Here is a 20,155-nt window from a genome sequence, read left to right on the forward strand (position 1 = left end):
AGGGTTTACAGAAGGTAGTGGTGAAAGACTTCTCTTGAAATATTATTCCATGAAATGCTTTACTTTTTGAGGAAACAGTAAAACAATATCAATTTATTTTAAACACATGTCATGACATGGCGAAACGCGCGAAAACTGGAGTGGGTTTTCTCCCGACTCCGATGACCGATTGAGCCTAAATTTTCACAGGTTTGTTATTTTATATATAAGTTGTGATACACGAAGTGTGGGTCTTGGACAATACTGTTTACCGAAAGGGTCCAATGGCTTTAAGTTAAGGCATCCCTCACGCTATTAGACGAAACTTGTGTTAGTAGTGATAACTTACAAGTACCACAACAGTAACTTAACAACAAGACCAACTGATGACTTGAGTTGAGCATGTTAAAAAAACGCTTATCATTTTTTTGCAGCACTGACACACATCATCATAAAATATAATTTATGTTGAGATACGCATATCAACTATGCATACTTGGGTTATTAACACTTTGATTTTCTTTTAGAAAATAAAGCATACTATAAGTATATTGTTTGGCAATTACAGCACTTTAATGCCTTATGAATGCTATACGCTATTTAACTGGCACCCTACACTATCCTCTTTAAGGCTGTGTCACACGAGGCAATTTACAGGCAACCATTTCCAGGCAATCTCCAAGAAAGGGCATTCACATTTGAATGTTCACAGATATCACTTTGAGATCATAAGACATTGTTTAAAAATGACTCATGTGCTACCATAATGGTCCTGTAGCATGCACTGTAATTGGTTGCCTCCAAGTTGCCTGGGTAAAAGGACCCTGTGTGACAAGGCTCTAAGGGCCATGCCACACGATGCAACTTACATGCAACCAATGCCACAGCTTTCTTGTGGATCGAAAGACATTGTTTGCAAATTAATCATGTGCTACCAAAGTGGTCCAGTAGCATGCACTGCAGTTGGTTGCCTCCAAGTTGCCTGTAAAAGTTGCCTCGTATGACAAGGCTCTAAGGCCATGCCACACAAGGCAACTTACATGCAACCAATACCACAATTTTCTTGTGGATCGAAAGACATTGTTTGCCAAACTAATCATGTGCTACCAAAAGTGGTCCTGTAGCATGCACTGCAGATGGTTGCCTCAAAGTTGCCTGTAAAAGTTGCCTTGTGTTGACAAGACTCTATAGCCCTGTTACACGAGGCAACTTCGCTTACAGGCAAACAATACCACAGCTTTCTTGTGGATCGCAATACATCGTTTGCAAAACAACTCCAGTTCTCCAAAATCGGTCATGTAGCATATGCACTGCAGATGGTTGCCTTAAAGTTGTCTTGTGTGACAAGGCCCTTAGATGTGGTAGGAACTCCATGACATTGGGCTCTTAATAGGAACACCTTTTTCTAGCAATCTTGAAAGAATGGAGGGGGGCATGAAAAGCTGGTATCTAGCAATAGCTCCTGTTCGTTACATATAGTTATACTGTCCCTTGCAAGTCCGGCACCCTTCTTACAAGTAGACTTCGAAGTGAGTTGTGATTCGATGCGGGCGCACTGTCTACACACGTAAGCACCGATGAGGGAACTTTTACTGTAACTGTTCGAGAGGTTGTACACTCCGCAAATTGCACATGACAAAAGGCCACTTGTGATTGGATGATTGTCTGCCGGTGCAGCCAATGACGTAAGCTGTTCTGAACTGCAGCTATCACACACGGTTGATGATTGGTCGATTTCAGTGAACCGACTTGAAGTTGACCCCTCCACAGAATCAGAATTGTGACTGACTAATCGTAGTTTGGAGCATATACACTTCCCATCCCCGTTTGTGGCATCCATACGCGATTTAACTAACACACTTTTGTCAGTTGCACCTTTAGGAAGAAGCGAAGCATGCTTGGAAGGGCCCTTATCGTTGACAGGCACATTTCTACTCGCTAAGCAGCTTTGACAATCATAGATGCTGAGCGTGGTGTATTGCACATTGGAGGTTTCACTTTGGCCGCTACATGCACATGTTCTTACCGACTCGTGTCCACATTTTGACGGAACTGGAAGGTTCGTAGTTTCTGGAACAAACTCCACAAGATTCTTGATTATCTCCTCATAGCCCTTGCTTCCATTACAACTCCCCTGACAAGGATGATGCCCTCCGAGTACCTCAGGATCTCGAGCCTCCTCCTTCTCCAAGCCATGCACCTGTTCCTCCCTACCACATCCTAAAAGTTGTCCGTCCCTGAGCACTTTATTTCCTCTCATAGAGTGTATCTTCGTCAGGAGCACCTGGTCATGTCCGTTTCTCCTCGTGTGGCATTCCTTTGAGTTGACCTCACCCAGCGAGTGATTGTCTGTGAGGTACTTGGAGCCTCCGAGGTTCTTATCATGTACCTCGGCATCATCTAACCGTTGCAACGGAATCTCCTCTTCTGCATGATGACCTCTTTGATCAGGTTCTTTAGGAAGCACGTTCTGGAAGCTTCCATCGAGATCCAACCTCTCCGATGAACCCTCTTGTAAGAGGCGCCTGGTTTCCTCACGGTCACCTCCTGTAGGCCTGTCCAGATGAGGCGTCCTCTGTTGAGGATCATCCTCATCACCTCCTTGCTCCTCGTCTTTATCTTTGTCTTCAGTGTTGCAGAAGGCTTGCTCCAGAGTGTAGTAGACCGCAAACAGAGTGAATAAGCCGCTGACGTAGAGCAACATCTGAAAAGTTAAACAAAATTTGTCCAAGATCAAGATTCAAAGATACATGTATATTCATCATGCAATAGACCCTTCCCATGAAATATGCTAACGTTCAGGCATCGGTACATACCCTATTGGTTAGACAACGCCATAGCATCATGTATCCTTTAGCCGCAGACAAAACAGCGCGATGTTCCCTCATTTTAAAAAAAACAAACTGTAAGTGTGCATGCGCTATGTGCAATTAACATAATTATTTAACAGGAAGGGTCTATTGAAAATAGCACCACAAAATCAATGCTTAAAACTGTAATTGGTAATAATATTTCTAATCAAGTGATACACTTATTTGAATTTATGCAAATGCCTGTGAAGAAAAATTAGCAATACCCATAAATATTATTTTTACCTGCATAGCCTTGGAGGATAAGTAGCTTTCCTCTTCGTAACCAGAGTTCCAGTAATAGGAGCACGGTTCGGTTAAGTTGGCATCTAAGAATATTCCACTCATTGCTTCCGAGACTAGACTGTGGAGTCAAAATCATCCAAGATTCTTATTAAAAACATTTACAATTCGGAGCACACAGTTGCTTTTAAGAAAAACTCCTTTCTTAAACTCAAAAAGTCAAAGGAGTTGCTAACAGTTAATTAATGGTCTCATCTTTCTACCACGGCTAAAGGCCGAGTCAACTGCAGCGCTCTCTTTTACATTATCGTTGTCTAGGCCATTGAGACCGGGCCTTAAGTCTTTCTCCAAAGCTAAAAATGGTTATAGAAAGTTGTGCTGTATGCTTCCGTTTTTGAAAGGGCAAGGTCACCAAGAAATTTTCTCCTTGGTAAAGGGCACCCTATGAGGAAATTGTAAATTTCTACTGAAGCATTTCAAGGGCGCCTAAACAATGACCAAGGGGCATGGAGGCAATCACTTTTGTTGCCTCTGTGAAGTATCAGGCTTTCAGTGTACCCTTTCATCAGAATAATAACCAGTTTGTACATTACAAGTGATTACACATGCGCGAGTGGAATAGGTTAAAATATAGCGCTTCTGCGTCCCATATCCAACGAGGCCTTGGATATGGGGCGCAGACGCACTACATTTTTTTTCAACACACAAGACGCAGGTAGTGATATGGGCCGTGCGATATAGGTTTATATCACCACTCTATTCTGCAAATCTGATTGGAGGATGAGCGCGTACTCGAAGATAAAGCGTTTTAAACAACAATGAAGTCTTACAGTTTTCTTTTGTTGATTTCTCCTGTGTTCATACTGGATCCATACAGCTTGAGTTGCCATGATTGTAGTACACCTTTCTGTACATCGGACCCATCGGCAGCAACTGGATCTGTTTGCAGACATATGAATGACGTCATTTAAAGGATTTGGGTACTATTTCAAAATGTCCATAGATTTACATTAAACTTACAGGGTTTGAAGATAAAGATAAAGTGGAAAGCTTCCCTTCAAATATTACTTACTGAGGTGCCGTAGTTTTTTAAAAATGAGTAAAACAATGTTATGAAAATAAGTTTGTAAATGATTAAAACAATTTTTGTCTCATGGGGCGAAAATTATTTTCATGACATTGTTTTACTCATTTCCCAAAAACTACAGCACCACAGCACGTAATATTTTCAGGGAAGCTTTCTACTATCATTATCTTCAAACTGTGTAAGTTTAGTATAAATCTGTGGACATTGTGTTTTTTGTCCTACAAAAAGTACATAGACCCTTTAAACAAAATTCAGCAGTGGGAGTGTTCACAATTATTTATACTTTCACAAGTGTACAAACCATACGCTGGGAGGGAGGGGGTTAATGTCCGGCTTTTCACTTTCTGAAAAAAAAATGTTTTTGAACTAAGCGGGGTTTCTTCCCACATCTAGAATTTATCATTTCTTCTAGTTTTCCTGTTCATCCGGTTATTGGCGCTAATTGTGGTGTTGGATGTGTAATCAAATAATATGATAAATAAACGATAAGGCGATGATTTCCTAAACGGCCATTTAAAGACAGTGGACACTATTGGTAATTGTCAAAGACTAATCTTCACAAGTTGGTGTATTTCATCATATGCATAAAATTAACAAACCTGTGAAAATTTCAGCTCATTCGGTCGTCGAAGTTGCGAGATAATAATGAAGAAAAAAAACACCCTTGTCACACGAAGTTGTGTGCGTTGAGGTGGTTGATTTTGAGACCTCAAATTCTAAATATGAGGTCTCAAAATCAAATTGGTGGAAAATTACTTCTTTCTCGAAAACTACGTCACTTCAGAGGGAGCTGTTTCTCACAATGTTATATACTATCAACCTCTCCCCATTACTCGTAATCAACAAAGGTTTTATGATGATAATTATTTTGAGTAATTACCAAAAGTGTCCACTGCCTTTAAGAACGAGTCACCACTCTTTTATTGTTATTCATAAATGACCTTATGTTAAGAAATATAATAATTTCACATTTATAGACAATGTGACATTGTTGGCTTTTGCAAATTTTTCAAAGTTCGCAAACTTCCACACACTTTCGTAAAAATGTTTTGTGCGCGTCAGTTGGTGTGTCTACGCGCGTGTACACATATTACGCGCAGTTACTAATAGCTATGAATTGCGTTCCGCTTAATTTAAATTGGTGTACATTACATTAGATTGCTCAACACGCGAAGTTGAACAGCTTCAGCTGTGTCTTTATCAACCGTTATAACACCCCCATGTTACATGCTCTCCACCAATAGGAAAAGCAAAACTGTAAGAGGTATTTGAATCGGTTTTCAACTAGTGGTTTAAACACGCCGAGGCCTGGTTCTTGATAATTTACCTCAACTTCGTCTCGGTAAAATTATCAAGAACCAGGCCTCGTTGGGATTAAACCACTAGTTAAAACTTCTTCACCACACATTGATTCCCTTAATAAATGTGCACCAGTCAAATCCAAAGTGAATGGTTCAAGGACTAGAAAGTGACTTACGGTTATCTTTAATAGAGAGAGTCCATTTCCCTGATGGCTTCTCACCCCAACACCTCACTGTGGAGAATGTCCAGCTCTTCAAGCCCTCTGTAGAGCTGCAATATTGATTAAAAGAAATATACAATCAAATGTTACTATGAAGTGGGCAATGGACCAAAGGAATAATTTTGTAAGATCTAGGCATGTGAGAGCGAGAGAAAAGGAACTATATTGTTACAGTCTTTTCCTTCACATTTTAAATCTGTTTATAATTGTTCCTGTTCAAAAAAAAAAAATTAAAAATCATTGACCTCTAGGAATTACAAGGTCATTTGAAATGTGTTACGTATGTAACAAAAGACAAACATATGGCCTGGAAAGTAAAGAGAAAATATGAAAACACTTACAAAATATTGTGTTAGTAACTTTTCTGACTCTTAAAGATTGTAAGCAATAAAACTGAGATGTTGCTGTGGGTATTACGACAATAAAAACAGGGAAAAAGTCATGTACGAACACTGGACAGACGATTTGTGACCAAATTCTGTCTTTGTTTGTACGTAACCATTTGTTTTAAAAAAAAAAAAAAAATCTTAAATAGCAGGGAAGAAAATTTCTTAATTTTGGCTGGTAACTATCCCTAAGGGTCTGTAGAACTGGTATCTGAACAACATTGGGCAAAACATTTATGTTAGTATAACTTCGATCAACTGATTAACAAAATGTCTGTCCTTTTTACGTACGTATAAATCTTGAAGACTTATCCTTCCAGTTTCTTAAACACTCAGTCATTTACCTTTTCTTTTTTTTTTAACCACAATCCTCATAATGCTTCTGAATGTACACAGACAAAAATACTTGACAACATATTTCCTTGTGCCCACTAGTGTGGAATTGCCTAAGTACAGATATTGATGATCCCTTGCCACACGTCACACACAGCAACTGTGCCACAGTCATCATTTTGGTGGGCAATAGGTTTACGAGTAACCGCTGCGCCGCCTTAAATGTGCACTTCACTGAATAATGCAGTGACATTGCCCACCAAGTGGCCCATCTAAGATTATTCTGACGAGTATGTCAGGTGAATTGGGTCAATAGGCTGGTCCACTCTGTTTAACCGCAAGGATTAAGACAGGCACTTGTTTTAATTTCTCAAAAGCGACAGCACCTCAGCAACATTTTTTTTTTTTTTTTTTAAATGTTTTGTTATGCAAGTCGCCAGACACACAAGGCCTGAAGGACAATTCAATGTGTTGCCACTTACTCCTAGGGCTGAAACATGGTTACCCCCTTTACAGTCCATATGGATGTAGGCTTGGGTATCATCAATCAGAGGCCTGGCTGGTAGAAAGCACTACCTCCCCAACTTTACAAAGCAATCATGGTTCAATGTCTTGCTTAAGGACACAAGTGTCACGACCGGGACTCAAACCCACACTCTGCTGATCAAACACCAGAGCTTGAATCTGGTACTCTTATCTGCTAGGCCATGACACAAAGTAAAATTTTAAGAGAACCTTTCAACTATCATAATCTTCCAACTGTGTAAATTTAATATAAATCCATGGCAGTTTGTGTTTTGTGTCGTACAAAAAGTACCCTTCAACGCTTATGTTGCGATGGGATAAAAAAATGTTAACTTACTCATCCTTTTTCCGTCTTGCTCCGATGACAGAAGTCGTTCCGCTCGGGCAGACCAGCTGAATCTGAAGCATTCCTCTCTTCAAATGAGTGAGGGACACTGTGACTAAAACATGCTCCAACGTCTCAAGTTCATTATCATCAGCCGAGGAATTGGAAACTAAAAAGGCAAGGATGGAAAGTAGGAAAAAATTAATCAGAAACATTGCAGACTCTGATTGGCTTCCAGAGCTTAGACCTTTCTGTCTTCGACTGAGTGAGGGCAATGTGACTAAAACATGCTCAATGTCTGAAACTTGCACTGGGCCCAATTTCATAGAGCTGCTAAGCACAAAAATTTGCTTAGCATGAAATTTCTTCCTTGATAAGAACAGAATTACCAACCAAATTTCCATGTGATTTTGAGGATAAGCAAACAACAGTCGAATACAAGTAAACAGGCAATATGCAACAAATGGAAATTTGTTGGTTATCCTGTTTTTATCAAGGAAGAAATTTCATGCTAAGCAAATTTTTGTGCTTAGCAGCTCTATGAAATTGGGCCCTGGTCAGCCGAGGAATTGGAAACTAAAAAGGCAAGGATGAACAGGGAGGAAAAGATACATTGCAGACTTTGACTGGCTTTCACAGCTAACACAAATCTGTCTTTAAATCAGATAAGCGGTGGGCTGTTAAAATAAAAACTGAACTGTGAGCTCAAAGCATGAACGCATGAGAGAGCAGGAAAGCTTGTGAGCATGAAGCCTCCTTAAATACATTTATCTTTCATTTTTTTTTTTTTTTTTTTTTTTTTTGGGGGGGGGGGGTTGTAAAAAAAATCGTTTTCAAGTTCAAAACGGAGCCATCACATCCCTGATAAATCCTTCATCCTTTCCTTGTTATTTTACCTGTTTGGCTAACTGATACCGTCTTCCCAGCGTAGATCTTTTTATTTTCTGTCACGATGTCGTTATTGATAGAGGACAGCCAGGGTACGGAGTGCCACGCCTTAGCAGCATTGACCAGACGCCAAGCGCTCATCAGGCCAAAGCCATGCTTGTGGGAATGGTGGAAACCACACGCGTTGGTGATCCATACAGAGTTTTTCTCATCCACCTGTTTCACACATAAAACAAAAATATGGGAAAAATGAAATTGATAACGAGGAGTGGTTTCCTGGATGATAAAATAAACCTAAATGCAAACTGTGACTGAGAAGTTAAATACAGGCTCTCTAAATCACATCACTGGCCAACATTATTTGTGTTGTGTGGAATATAAGAAAATGGGCAGGACTTCTACTTTCATTTAGTGGATCGAGGGGAGTTCTCGTTGTTAACGTCACTGTTGCAGAGTTCCTAACTGGTCTCAAAGTTTGACCCAGCTTGCACTAGTCATTAGGATACAGGACAAATTGTGCTATTGCAAACTGAAGTTCATAATATTACATTGTCATCTTACCAGTGCTGTAGCCACGGTGGGTGGTGCCAGGCCAGCCTGCCCACAACTAACAAATTTTTCCCAGCTCTTTGAGCAAAATACACTGTGCTGCCCATCACAGATTTCCCTCAGATTGCACTTCAGTAATGATGGCACCATAACTAAACATTCACAATTTTGTTGAACGGCTCTTCCTTGGTGGACTTAATAAACCTATCCATTAGGCTCCGCCCACAACGCACGTGTGTGCAAGAACACGTGAGCCTCTCCAATGCCTTTCTGCACAACTCTGCCGCGCGCGCCAAGCATACGGGCACGCATAATGGACTTGATTTGAGCATCATGGAGGCTAAGCGTCAGCAGCGAAAGGAGAGGGAACGTGAGAGACATCTCCATGGTCCAACCCTCCCCATTAACTACAACCTGGGACTTCTGCCTGAGAGTATGTGGCTCACGGATCAGACTTTTGAGTCATTGACGGAGTCACCTTTGGCACCAGCTACCTCAACCCTAATAACTTAGTTTATTCTGTGGAGAACATCTTCCTCAACATCGAGGGATTGCTTATTATTACCTTTGATGCTGTATGGATAATGATGTGCTGTATGTCTCTCCATGTTAAGCATGGCTTAGCTTGAAGCATAAGGGCGATCATTCCTGCAGCTAGTGGTGCAGCTGCTGAAGTACCGGTGTGGCTCGATGTACAGCCGGTACCTTTCGCTAAAGTCCAGTCCGTAGTAACCTGTAATCAGGTAATAATAATAATAGTAAAAGGCACTTATAAAGCACATACAATCTGTCAAAAAATGCCATTCAAGGGGGCCGGTTTGCAAAGTCACAATATAAAGTCAAGGATTTAAAATGCCGTTTTGAAGAGGTGAGTTTTGAGTCACCAAGGCCTCATGCAGGCATGGTATTTGGTTCTTAGAAAAAAAAGTAGGAACATTTCATCGGGTACAAAGTCTGACCTATGTACATGAATGTACACATGAGCAGACTTTAATACAATTTTTAGGCTATTTGGTTACAATTTTACAGATTTTTCCAAGAGAAAAAAAAAAATCAGAAATCAGACTTAAGTAGGAAGAATATCATGTCTTATTAATGGATTAAAGGCCCGGTCCCACTGCAGCGATAACAAACGATAACGATCACAACGCAAAGAGAACGAGTTCTATTGGTTGAATTGCTCCACGCAGAATACGCACACCCTCATTCAACCAATAGAATGCGTTCTCTTGGTGTCGTTCTCGTTATTGTTCTCGTTATCGCTGCAGTGGGACCGGGCCTTAAATCCTGAGATCAGGAAAAATCACAGGCCTGAGAAACCAAACGTATCTGAGAATGAGTTGACTTACAATGTTGCGTTTATTGGCAGCCCCGCTGCTGAATGTGACGGCTAACATCGAGGCACACTGCTCTGCGTAATACGGCATCTGACCTGACTCGTCAACAGCTCCTGCAGAGAGTTTAAAATTATTTTGAAAAATCAATACAATGAAAGAATACATATAGACCCGTTTGTTTTTACCTTTTTTAAAGGCAGTGGACACTATTGGTAACTACTCAAAATAGTTAGTAGCATAAAACCTTTCTTGGTGATGAGTAATGGGGAGAGGTTGATGGTATAAAACATTGTGAGAAACGGCTCCCTCTAAAGTGCCATAGTTTTCAAGAAAGAAGTAATTTTCAGCGAATTTGATTTCGAGACCTCAGATTTAGAATTTGAAATCATTCATCTAAACGCACACAACTTCGTGTGACATTAATATCTTGCAAGTTCGATGACCGATTGAGCTCAAATTTTCACAGGTTTGTTATTTTATGTATGTTGAGATACACCAAGAGAGAAGACTGGTCTTTGACAATTACCAATAGTGTCCACTGCCTTTAAGATGAGGTTTAGAAAACATGATAAACAACTAAGCAACTATCCCCCTGGTGTGAAATACTACTGACTACAGTTGAATAAAATAACTGTTTTTAACCCCAACTCCCTCATCTGTGCCCTTGACAAGAGACACTCCTGAATCCTCTAAAATAATGCACTCGATTAGCTTCCCTGTGTCTACCCCGGTCTGCCCCCGGTAGGGCCGAATAGCTTTGACATCATTCTCGGTCCGGTCAGCCCCCAGTGCCCTGCTTGTGGAACGAGTGTCTTGGGGCTGGCTCGAGGTGCATGACGTCACCACGAGAGGGCGAGTGTGATCGTTCGATTAGCTGTTGTCAGCAGCTCACTTGAATGAGCACTGTGGGATCGACCCAGGGAAGCTAATCAACGCACCCAATATGGTCACTCAACACCTAAAGATTTGGACTACAGTGGTGCATTTTTTCGGTTGTAACCAGAAATTGTTTTAGTTGAACTTGCCAATGGTTGATCACTGGCCGGTGACCAAAACAGTTTCTAGTTACAGCCGCAAATCCCACTTAAAGCCATTATACACTTTCGGTAAACAGTATTGTCAAAGTCCCACACTTCGTGTATCACAACTTATATATAAAATAACAAACCTGTGAAAATTTAGGCTCAATCTATCATCGGAGTCGGAAGAAAATAACTGGAAAACCCACTCTTGTTTCCGCACGTTTCGACGTGTCATGACATGTGTTTAAAATAAATCCGTAATTCTCGCTATCGAGAATTGATATAGTTTTAATGCTTTCTCAAAAAGTAAAGCATGTCATTGAATAATATTTCAAGAGAAGTCTTTCACCATTACCTTCTGTAAACCCTGTAAATTATTTGTAAATCTGTGAACTTTTTATTTTTTTTCTGTACCGAAAGTGTCGAATGGCTTTAAAATTAGTTCGTTATGCTTGGTCCTGTGATTAGTCAAAAGTGTGGTTATTAAAGGCCTACAGTCTTAAACATGTCAAACCCTAAAAATATTACACAATGAATATGATTTTGAAGGGTTGGTTTTAATTTAGCGCACACATAGGTATAAACACCTAATGGTTCTGGTGTAGAGTTGGGGTTATACAGCGCACACAGCACATACTGTATGTACCCATGGTTGCGGTGCATTACGTACCTATGGTTACAGTGTACATTGAGTTTGCATAGCCATCATAGTTACAGTTATCCTCATTCCGTCCTCCGTTGCCGCTAGCAACAACAAAGATGCTTCCAAGTCCTTTTCTGCCGGCCGTTACTCCGTGCTTCAAGGCCGTCTGAAAACACAAAAGCAATCATCTTTTAACAATTGAAAATTCTGCATGCTCAAGAGCTCTCATAATGTACTATCTGGCCAATATAGGAGAGTTCAACTTGTACATGTGCAGTGACACCCAGATGGGCGCGCTGAACCAAATAGATTAGGAGCAACTCTAGGTCGACACAAACAAATTTTGGTTTCAGACAGGCAAACTTAACATAACATTTACATTGGGTTCGGCTCATGACAAGATCGACGTCTGAAACCAAGGCACTCCAGAGTCGTTCCGCAACAGTCGATCTTTTGACTTCTAGAGCGCCTAGTCGCTTCTAACTGTTTCAGACATCAAACTCTTCATGTACTTAATTCAGAATTTGGTTTGGTGTGACTCTGAAACGGGTGTTACATAATAATTATTCTTGATATTTATACAGGTATTGATTCCACTCATCTGCTCATCATCAGACTTGACTCAGCCCTCCATCCCTACATTTTAAACGAAGGGGAGGTCATTCCCTCTACCACAGATCGTTCCATTTTACTTTGCAAACTAGCATGGTCGACTATTTGTGGAATAAAAAATGTGAGTGTCGTGTTAGTTTGAGACATATTTGTGTTGATTGGTATGTATGTTCTTCTTTTAAAACATCTTTCTAACCATGCATACTGTAAATAAAAATAGTAAATGGCCAGATGTTTCGAAACGGTAAGAAACGCTTTCCATAGACCAGCTTGCTCGATCCAAGGCAACGTGTCCCTTTTAGGAATCGTTGCAAGACAAGCAATGAAAAAATTTCAAAGGTTATTGAAGTCAGAGGTCAAAGATTGCTACCTGAGCGAGAGGGTGAGGTCCATCCACTGTCTTTCCATCATCATCGGGGCCCCAGCTGTGAAATCAAAGCAAAGAATAAAAATGCATTCAATTATAAATGTTTGTTTTACACATTGTCTATGTTTCTGATAAATGATTTTATATGGTTTGTGATAACACCATGTGTGTATATCTACTTGCCACGTAGATTATGTTCTACTTCTTTTATTCTACTACGAGGTAAATTTTTCGGAATTTGGGAGACTTGTCTACTATCGCGGAGTAGAGTTTTTGGGTTTGGGAGACCAACTCAATTCTCAGTTTAAAAAAAAACTGTCCTGCTACAAACTACCCTGTGCATAAAAAACTACCATGTCACACATTTTAGGGGACCTACACAATCAACACTTGTAAATTTGAAAAGCTACAGTTCAACATCAAAGAATTATATATATCTTCTTCTTTTTGTCTCAGAAGGGGTCAGGTACCTGTACTTGTGAATAGACTTTGGTCCATGACACTTTTAGATACTGCGCACGAGATACTGAAACAAGGATTGTGAGGCATGCTACACATAGGTAAACATATTAGACAGTATGATAATGTAACACCTTGTAAACCCTTGTAAGCTGCTACATATTTGGGTCTCATTATTCATCAAACTTCAAAAATCTTTCAGAAAGTTTGTATTTAGGCCTATAAGCACCTTGAGTTGAGTACCTTGTTTGGTAGATACATGTACGTACGCCCATGAATTAACACTTTTTACCGGTCATAAACAAAGGTTTATACACACCCACGTGACGCGCTCTCCACCAATAGCAATAGCGAAACTGTCTGAGGTATTTATGAACATATGTTTAAGATAGATTTTTCATTGTGCAGGTACGTATTGATTGCAATGTATTCCTAGTGCCAGCATAAAGTGACTGCTTTGTTACTATCAAGTTTAAAATTTTGCTGTTTCCTTTTCTATAATTTCAACGGACCTGCAACTGTAGATGTCGTTAATATGCATGTTCTTGTTGAAGGCTGTTGCTTCCAGACTATCCGTCATTGGTCCATCTAGCAGACGAATACCTGAATAAAATGAATAAATTTACATATCATTAATCATTCAGTTGTTTTGAATTATAAGAGCTTTTATAAATCAGCTACATAAAATAACCATTATAAAATTTATTTTTGTGAAAATGTTTTACTCATTTTCTCAAAAAATACAGCACACTCAGCAAGAATGACTATAAGGGAAGCTTTCAACTATCACCATGTTTAAACAGTGCACAGTTAAAGTAAATCGTTGGTGCATTTTGTGTCGTACAAAAAGTTCCCAAACACTTCAAAAGATTTATTCAGGCTGTTTTGTTTTAAATTCACAATTTGTCTGATTTTTCCCAAGGGCAAAACAGTTGGAATTCCGACATAAATAGGGAGAATATCGTGTCTGATTATTATAGTTGCACAATGTAGGTCTGTCTACTATACTATTGGCTTTAATTATTATAATCATAGCAAAAAATTGGGGAGTAGAGTCAATTCTTTGTGCAACCCCCCAAAACATTTTAAATGCCAGTCAGTTTCCCTTGTGGTTTACGTTGATAATCATACAAAAAAAATACATTTTCCATCGCAGCCAAAAGCCGAATGAGGGAAAACCATAACAATTTAGAGGAAAAGATTAACAAGATTTAGTTACTGTCTGGGCCCAATTTCATAGCGCTGCTTAACGGTAAGCAAATTTGCGTGCTTACTGTAGCAGACAAATTTGCTTAAGCCTTAGCGTATTTCACAGGTTAGCAGAAAAATTGGGCTGCCATATTGCGTCATTAATTTTCGTGTGGTAAGCCCCGGAAGGTTAGCATGCCTGTTCGTGTGCTTACGGTTAGCAGCGCTATGAAATAGAAATTCCACAGTAAGCACAAAATCGGCCGCTAAGCAGCGCTATGAAATTGGGCCCTGGTGTCTACAGTGTACACTGTACATGCTAACATGTAGACTTGGTTCCAAGTCTGTGATCGTGGCTTTTAGTCTACTCGATAGCCAATACATTATTGCCTGAAATAGCGCCCTCTTGTGGATCAACCTCCATCATATTAGCCTGCGCGTTTGATACATGTAGCTAATCCGTTGGAGAGTTTGTGTGGCTTAAATACTGATAAATAATCGTGATCTCAGACTTGAATTCAAGTCTACCAGTACCACACCCTGAATGGTATTGGATGGGTGGACAACTACGTAACATGTACTGACTAAATGACACTGAGGGAAGAACCTTGGGAAAATGCAATTAATTTGAATTTTTTTACAATGGCAGGTGTTCAATGCCCTGATCACCATGCACAGTTTGCCAGCTTTTAATTCTTTTGTTACAAATGTATGGCAAACTGGTGTTTAAATTGCTGAATCAAATTTAACTGAAAAACTAATAGGGTGACCAACTTGTTGTTTTCCATAAAGGGTCTACATGTACATGTACATGCATGTACTTTTTCCAAACATAAAACACGATATTCACAGATTTACATTAAACTTACACAGTTCAAAGATTATGACAGTAGAAAGCTTCCCTTGAAATTTCACCTACTGAGGTGCTGTAGTTTTTGAGAAATGAGCAAAACAAATAATGTTCGTCTTAGTTTTAGCATGTCAAATCGTATTAACCAGTTATGCTATAGATGTTTATGGTATAATACCATAACTGGTTAAGGGGATTTTACATGCTAAAATAATTTTTGTCGCACTTGAGACGAAAATTATTTTGTGACTTGATTTACCCATTTCTCAAAAACTACAGAACCTCAGTTAGTAATATTTGAAGAGAATCTTTCCACTATCATTATCTTCAAACCCTGTAAGTTTAATGTAAATCTGTGGACATTTTGAAAAAGTACCCAACTCCTTTAAGCCTGGTTCTTACTCCCTGCGAATGCCAAGCGAATCTGACGTATATTTGACGTCACAACTCTGCAAATATTCTCAACAGTTACTCACAGCTCAACTGCTGCAAATTATTTGTTGCAAATTATGTGACGTCAACATTTGCTTCCCATTCACATTCACAGGAAGTATGAACATGCTTTATCCCATATTAAGGAATACATTGTTCAAGAAAGTCTGTATTGTAAATGTACAAATGTAGGTCAAAATGTTTTCTGGACCAGAAATAATTTTACTAGACCAGAAAAAAAGGGAAAAAAAGGAAAACATAAAAAAACAGTTTAACAAAATTGAACACGCACCAAGAAAAGATTGATCTCATTTGTTATAGGGAATTCCTCAATACTATTGTGATTTACGTATTACATTTTACTATCATTGAGAGATATCCCAAGTTGTTCTCTAGCCTTAAAGGAACAAGTTGCCTTGGACCGGACGAGTTGGTCTGTGAACAGCATTTGAAACCGTTTGTTATGAAATGCATATGGTTAGAAAGATGTTTTCAAAGTAGAATATAATGATCCACACAAATATCACTCAAAATTGCACTATGATGTATTTTGAGTAATGATGTATTTTGAGTAATTACCAATAGTGTCCAATGCCTTTAAATGTACTGTTTGTACAACAAAACAAAATCCATGTTTACAAATGGTCTACTGTATGTATAATATACATGGTACAATGTGCGTCAATACAACAAATACAATTTTATAATTGTTGAGTACTTGAATTGACACCAGCTGGTCCATAGTCCGTGCTGATTAATTGGCTATCATATAATGCCCACATCACCTGTAGCCATGAGTCCTTTCTCTATGGTCTAACCATGAAATGTGCAAGAACACACACACTGTATTTTTTATTATACTGCATATCATGTTGTGAGTACGGTTTACATACTTTTAATAACAGTTAAAGGGAAGGTGAAGGCAAAAGTAAATATTTTGTTTGGACAGATGCATTGTAAACCTTTGGTTTTTGGATCCGTCGATTATTTTAATCCGTTATAATATGTAGTCATGGTAGTAGTTGTTCACAATAAAAATTAATCTGAGAAGAAAATTTCATTTTGTGAAGGGTGGTTGCGTTTTGAGATATTGCCGAAACTTTGACGCAAATATTTCCACGCACAGAAAATAATCTCTAAAGAAATAGCCTACACAATCAGAGGATCTTCAGTTATTCAAATTTTTGGGGATGAACAGCACTGGTATCTTTTTCAATAAGCGCAGTACTTCGAAGTGATATGTTTCTCAAAATGCATCATACTAATCCTGCGGATGCAAAGCTGATATACTGACATGTACCACGTAGGTTTTTATTGTCATTAATTTTCACTTTTTTCAATCATTACAAATGGCTTATCATAAAGACTAGCACCAGCTTTTTCCAGGGACTAAGTTTCTGATCATTAACCGCTCAGAAAATTAACTTGATGATTGATGCAGGTTTTCTACTCTAACTCAGGAGACAAAATTAAGAGAAAAAACACCTGAGACCTATGTACATGCGTTGTACCTGTCATGCATAACAGCCTAATACAAAAACACGTTCAGCATCCTGTCTTTAAAAAAACAAGGAAGAAAGGGTCTTTTTTTTTCAAAATGGCCGATTGACACATTTTTAAAGACAACTCACTGGGCTATTTAAAAAAAAAATAATAATAATAAAAAAAAAATATAAAAAAAAATCGTCTGAAGTCGTTAAATTGTATCTTTTTTTTCTCCCTGTGAAAAATCAGAAAAAAGGAGGCAGCCTCTGAAAGGGAAGGGGAGACGTTAAACATATTATTTTTTTATTTTGCCTAACTGTTTGCAATTTAAAGTTACTATATACTCACCAGAGATTTGAGCGTTGAAAGCAACACCAACGGAGCATTTATTGTTAGCTACGGCTGCGATCTCCCCTGCACAGCGAGTTCCATGACGGTTTAAGGATTTCCCATCTTCTTTATGGACCTCAGGCATCGGGTCAGGATCATTATTATTCAGATCCCAACTTCCTTGGGCATTCTGAGAAGAGATAAATGTATTAAAAAAGAGGGAAAATGTACATTAGGTAATTGAGTGGTTAAGGGTTTTGCCCGCTAAACCTAAACCTAAATTACATCTGACCTTTAAGTCAGCTCCGACAATTTCAGGCCTGACACTTCATGGAGGCAGCGGAGGTGATTGCCTCCGTTGCTCCTTGCCATTGCCTTGGTGCCCATGAAATGTTCCAGTAGAAATTTACAATTTCCTCAAAGGGTGTCCTTTGCCAAAAAGAAAATGCCTTGGTGCCCTTGCCCTTTCAAAAACGAAGCAAAAAAAAACTACTAGATGATGCAAGACATACTTTTACCATCAAGCCAAAATATATGCTACAATGTACATATACCAGCAGATATTAAGTACGAGTTTCAAAATAATTGTTGTTTTTGTAGTAATCAACAATGACAAAGTATCTTTAATTTGTAACAACACCATGAGTAGAGACTTGCTGGGTAGATTATGTTCTTTTGAGAGCTTGTCTTGCTCAAAAAGAACATAATCTACCTAGCAAACATACTCATGGTGTTAATGCAAACCAAATACATGATACATTGATCCCCACTATGCAAATCCTCATAATAACCCGTTATAAGAATAACAAACTTACATAATTGGCCAATAAGTCCACATTGTTCCACTCCAAGCCTGAAATATAAAAATCAAAAATAATTTTTCATAAATTTGCACATTTTCTCTCAAAACAATAACCTGTTGCCTATGTGACTGACCGTTCTAAGCCATGGTGTCCCTTCAAAAACATAATGTCTCACATGTTATATGAAACTGCAAATTAAATGATTTATCTGTGGTCAAATCTGTGGTTTTCAAGTAGTGGTTTAAACCCGCCGAGGCCTGGTTCTTGATAATTTACCTTGACTTCGTCTCGATAAAATTATCAAGAACCAGGCCTCGTTGGGATTAAACCACTAGTTGAAAAAAACCTCTTCACCACACATTCCCTTAATCACTGTAGTTAAAGGCAGTGGACACTATTGGTAATCACTCAAAATAATGATCATCATAAAACCTTTCTTGATTGCGAGTAATGGGGAGAGGTTGATAGTATAAAACATTGTGAGAAACAGCTCTCTCTGAATCGACGTAGTTTTCGAGAAATCAGTAATTTTCCACGAATTTGGTTTCGAGACCTCTGGAAATCAAGCATCAGAAAGGTGTTTTTTCTTTCATTATTATCTCGCAACTTCGACGACCGTTTGAGCTCAAATTTTCACAGGTTTGTGATTTTATGCATATGTTGAGATACACCAACTGTGAAGACAAGTATTTGACAATTACCAATAGTGTCCACTGTCTTTAAAGCCATTGGACCCTTTCGGTTAACAGTGTTGTCCAAGGCCCACACTTTGTGTACCACAACTTCTAAATCAAATAACAAACCTGTGAAAATTAAGCCTCAATCGGTCTACGGAGTCGGGAGAAAACAACAGAAAAACCCACCCTTGTTTCCGCGCTTCGCCGTGTCATGACATGTGTTTAAAATAAATCCGTAATTCTCGTTAACGAGAATTTATATTGTTTTGCTGTTTTCTCAAAAAGTAAAGCATTTCATGGAATAATATTTCAAGAGAAGTCTTTCACCATTGCCTTCTGTAAACCCTGTAAGTTATTTGTAAATCTGTGAACTTTTTTTTTTTTTTTCTGAACCGAAAGGGTCCAATGGCTTTAAATCATCTGAGGTAGAGAACCAGTCACAATTATCTCCAAGTGGTCCAGATGTCTAGCTCAGTGTTGAAAAATGACCTTAATTAATATGAAATATGGACCAGTGACAAAACTTAACAATGACATGAAAATCTTACGGTTCTGTTGGTAGTCACTGAAAAGGTAATGGGCAAACTCTGAATAGGGAACAAGTAATAAAGCTTGCAGGTTGCAGAGTAGTACAATGTAGCTAAACTAACTGAGCCAAACAAGGCAAGGCGCTGGAGTGGAAAAGGTCAAGGGAAAACCAGACTGTAGTACTGTACAGAACAATACTCTGTAGCAGCATTGTCCCCTTTAAAACATTTCTCCCCTTTAATGGTGATTCGCTAACCATTAAATACATCTGAGAACCAACCAAATCTCACTCCAAGTGGTCCGGCTGTCTAGCTCAGCGCTGAAAAATGGCCTTAATTAATATGAAATATGGACCAGTGACAAACCTTAACGAGTGAAATGAATAGGAATTGTTGGCTAGTTACTGAAAAGGTAATGGACAATAGGGAACAAGTAATAAACCTTGCAGATTGCAGACTAGTAGCTAAGACTAATTGGGCTCAGCTGTGGAAAAGGTCAAGAAAAAAAAACCACGTATAGAACAATACAATACTCGGCATTTTCTCCTAACAGTAGTCCGCTAGCCAAATGCCAGTTAATGTATCCAAACTAAGACCAGTCAAAATTAACTCCAAGTGGTCCGGCCGGCTAGTTCAGTTTGAAAAAACTTCCTTATTCCATTCAAAATGGTCCGGTGGTCCGGCCGGCTAGTTCAGTTTGAAAAAACTTCCTTATTCCATTCAAAATACGGACTAGT

At 38.9% G+C, this 20,155-nt stretch overlaps 1 protein-coding gene across 1 annotated transcript in view; it reads right to left on the reverse strand.

Moving 5' to 3' along the window:
• Window positions 1-206: 206 nt before the first annotated feature.
• Window positions 207-20,155, reverse strand: part of LOC117301501 (proprotein convertase subtilisin/kexin type 7-like) — a 36,586-nt gene continuing 16,637 nt past the window's right edge. Inside the window, exons 4-16 of the mRNA XM_033785522.1 lie at window positions 18,227-18,264; window positions 17,430-17,601; window positions 13,639-13,729; window positions 12,671-12,725; window positions 11,716-11,854; window positions 10,036-10,136; window positions 9,252-9,419; window positions 8,146-8,353; window positions 7,262-7,418; window positions 5,636-5,730; window positions 3,902-4,010; window positions 3,075-3,192; window positions 207-2,683 (exon numbers count right to left, since the gene is read on the reverse strand). Of these exons, the coding sequence (XP_033641413.1) occupies window positions 1,385-2,683; window positions 3,075-3,192; window positions 3,902-4,010; window positions 5,636-5,730; window positions 7,262-7,418; window positions 8,146-8,353; window positions 9,252-9,419; window positions 10,036-10,136; window positions 11,716-11,854; window positions 12,671-12,725; window positions 13,639-13,729; window positions 17,430-17,601; window positions 18,227-18,264 (2,750 nt within the window). The 3' untranslated portion in view covers window positions 207-1,384. The remainder of the gene's footprint in view (window positions 2,684-3,074; window positions 3,193-3,901; window positions 4,011-5,635; window positions 5,731-7,261; window positions 7,419-8,145; window positions 8,354-9,251; window positions 9,420-10,035; window positions 10,137-11,715; window positions 11,855-12,670; window positions 12,726-13,638; window positions 13,730-17,429; window positions 17,602-18,226; window positions 18,265-20,155) is intronic.

This window comes from Asterias rubens, chromosome 17 (assembly GCF_902459465.1).
Source record: "Asterias rubens chromosome 17, eAstRub1.3, whole genome shotgun sequence".
In the NCBI taxonomy this organism is placed as follows: domain Eukaryota; kingdom Metazoa; phylum Echinodermata; class Asteroidea; order Forcipulatida; family Asteriidae; genus Asterias; species Asterias rubens.